General features: G+C 53.4%; 1 protein-coding gene across 1 annotated transcript in view; it reads right to left on the reverse strand.

Moving 5' to 3' along the window:
- Positions 1–2,317: 2,317 nt before the first annotated feature.
- CTAM01_16314 (uncharacterized protein) overlaps positions 2,318–2,500 on the reverse strand; it is a gene marked incomplete at both ends in the record, with an annotated part of 300 nt that continues 117 nt past the window's right edge. Inside the window, one exon of the mRNA XM_060532307.1 lies at positions 2,318–2,500. This exon is cut by the window's right edge and continues 117 nt beyond it. Coding sequence (XP_060373124.1) covers positions 2,318–2,500 — 183 coding nt within the window.

Genomic DNA, 2,500 nt, shown 5'->3' on the forward strand with positions numbered 1-2,500 from the left:
GCCAGAACCAAGAGATCCGTTGTTAAAAGTTTTAATTATTTGCTTGTGCCACTCAGAAGAGACGTCGTGTAAATAGAGTTTGGTTTCCTCCGGCGGGCGCCCCGTCCCCGTGGTGGGGGCCGGCGCCGGGAGGGGAGGCCCGCGAGAGGCTTCCCCTGCCCGCCGAAGCAACGGTTAGGTACGTTCACAAAGGGTTATAGAGCGGTAACTCAGTAATGATCCCTCCGCTGGTTCACCAACGGAGACCTTGTTACGACTTTTACTTCCTCTAAATGACCGAGTTTGGATAACTTTCCGGCCCTGAGTGGCGGTTGCCCGCCTCTCTGGGCCAGTCCGAAAGCCTCACTGAGCCATTCAATCGGTAGTAGCGACGGGCGGTGTGTACAAAGGGCAGGGACGTAATCAACGCAAGCTGATGACTTGCGCTTACTAGGGATTCCTCGTTGAAGAGCAATAATTGCAATGCTCTATCCCCAGCACGACGGAGTTTAACAAGATTACCCGGGCCTTCCGGCCAAGGGAGAACTCGCTGGCTCCGTCAGTGTAACGCGCGTGCGGCCCAGAACATCTAAGGGCATCACAGACCTGTTATTGCCTCAAACTTCCATCGGCTTGAGCCGATAGTCCCTCTAAGAAGCCGGCGTACTGCCAAAGCAATACGGGCTATTTAGCAGGTTAAGGTCTCGTTCGTTATCGCAATTAAGCAGACAAATCACTCCACCAACTAAGAACGGCCATGCACCACCACCCACAAAATCAAGAAAGAGCTCTCAATCTGTCAATCCTCATTGTGTCTGGACCTGGTGAGTTTCCCCGTGTTGAGTCAAATTAAGCCGCAGGCTCCACCCCTGGTGGTGCCCTTCCGTCAATTTCTTTAAGTTTCAGCCTTGCGACCATACTCCCCCTGGAGCCCAAGCACTTTGATTTCTCGTAAGGTGCCGAACGAGTCAAAAAATAACATCGTCCGATCCCTAGTCGGCATAGTTTATGGTTAAGACTACGACGGTATCTGATCGTCTTCGATCCCCTAACTTTCGTTCCTGATAAATGAAAACATCCTTGGCAAATGCTTTCGCAGTAGTTAGTCTTCAATAAATCCAAGAATTTCACCTCTGACAATTGAATACTGATGCCCCCGACTGTCCCTATTAATCATTACGGCGGTCCTAGAAACCAACAAAATAGAACCACACGTCCTATTCTATTATTCCATGCTAATGTATTCGAGCAAAGGCCTGCCTGGAGCACTCTAATTTTTTCAAAGTAAAAGTCCTGTTTCCCCGGCACACCCAGTGAAGGGCATGCGGTTCCACAGAGGGAAAGGCCCGGCCGGACCAGTGCACGCGGTGAGGCGGACCGGCCAGCCAGGCCCAAGGTTCTACTACGAGCTTTTTAACCACAACAACTTTAATATACGCTATTGGAGCTGGAATTACCGCGGCTGCTGGCACCAGACTTGCCCTCCAATTGTTCCTCGTTAAGGGATTTAAATTGTACTCATTCCAATTACAAGACCCAAAAGAGCCCTGTATCAGTATTTATCGTCACTACCTCCCCGTGTCGGGATTGGGTAATTTGCGCGCCTGCTGCCTTCCTTGGATGTAGTAGCCGTTTCTCAGGCTCCTTCTCCGGGGTCGAGCCCTAACCCTCCGTTACCCGTTGTAACCATGCTAGAACACTACTCTAGCATCGAAAGTTGATAGGGAAGAAATTTGAATGAACCATCGCCGGCGCAAGGCCATGCGATTCGAGAGGTTATTATGAATCGCCAGTGAGCCCCGAAGGGCATTGGTTTTTAATCTAATAAACACACCTCTTCCGAAGTCGAGGTTTTTAGCATGTATTAGCTCTAGAATTACCACGGTTATCCATGTAGTAAGGTACTATCAAATAAACGATAACTTATATAATGAGCCATTCGCAGTTTCACAGTAAAATTATTTAAACTTAGACATGCATGGCTTAATCTTTGAGACAAGCATATGACTACTGGCAGAATCAACCAGGTAACTATCGTGAGCCCGTGAGGGCCATCGGCGCCGCGAGCGGCGGCCGAAGAGATTGTGTTACAGGTCGAGCGGGCCACCGTCCCTGGGGACGGCGCTCGCACCGCGGAGGCGGCCTGTCGGCTGGGCCGACTGGCGCCCCCGTGGCTTCCGGCTTCCCACCCCTCGTTCCCCAGAGCCCCGTTCGCCGCGCCAGGCGTGGCTAGGGGGCCCCGAGAGGAGAGACTGGCCCCGCCGCTTCAGCTATTCAGCGTCCGCGGCGGGCGTCTTTCTCCCGATGCTCAGTAAAAGGCTAGCCAGCGGCCATCCGTCTACAGAGCCCATCCTTGGGGACTGGGGCGCCGAAGCGCGCCAATCCCGCCGGGGAACACAGGTCTGGCGGTCCGCCGGAGCGGCCGTCGCGCCTGTGGGCGATCGCAGCTATGAGCCGCCGCCGGCCGAGACGTAATTGCCTGCAGGGCCGGTTGGGCGGTCACGACGCTGTGATCTGTAAG

Source organism: Colletotrichum tamarilloi, assembly GCF_030869305.1.
Source record: "Colletotrichum tamarilloi strain Tom-12 chromosome Unknown Scaffold_223.1, whole genome shotgun sequence".
In the NCBI taxonomy this organism is placed as follows: domain Eukaryota; kingdom Fungi; phylum Ascomycota; class Sordariomycetes; order Glomerellales; family Glomerellaceae; genus Colletotrichum; species Colletotrichum tamarilloi.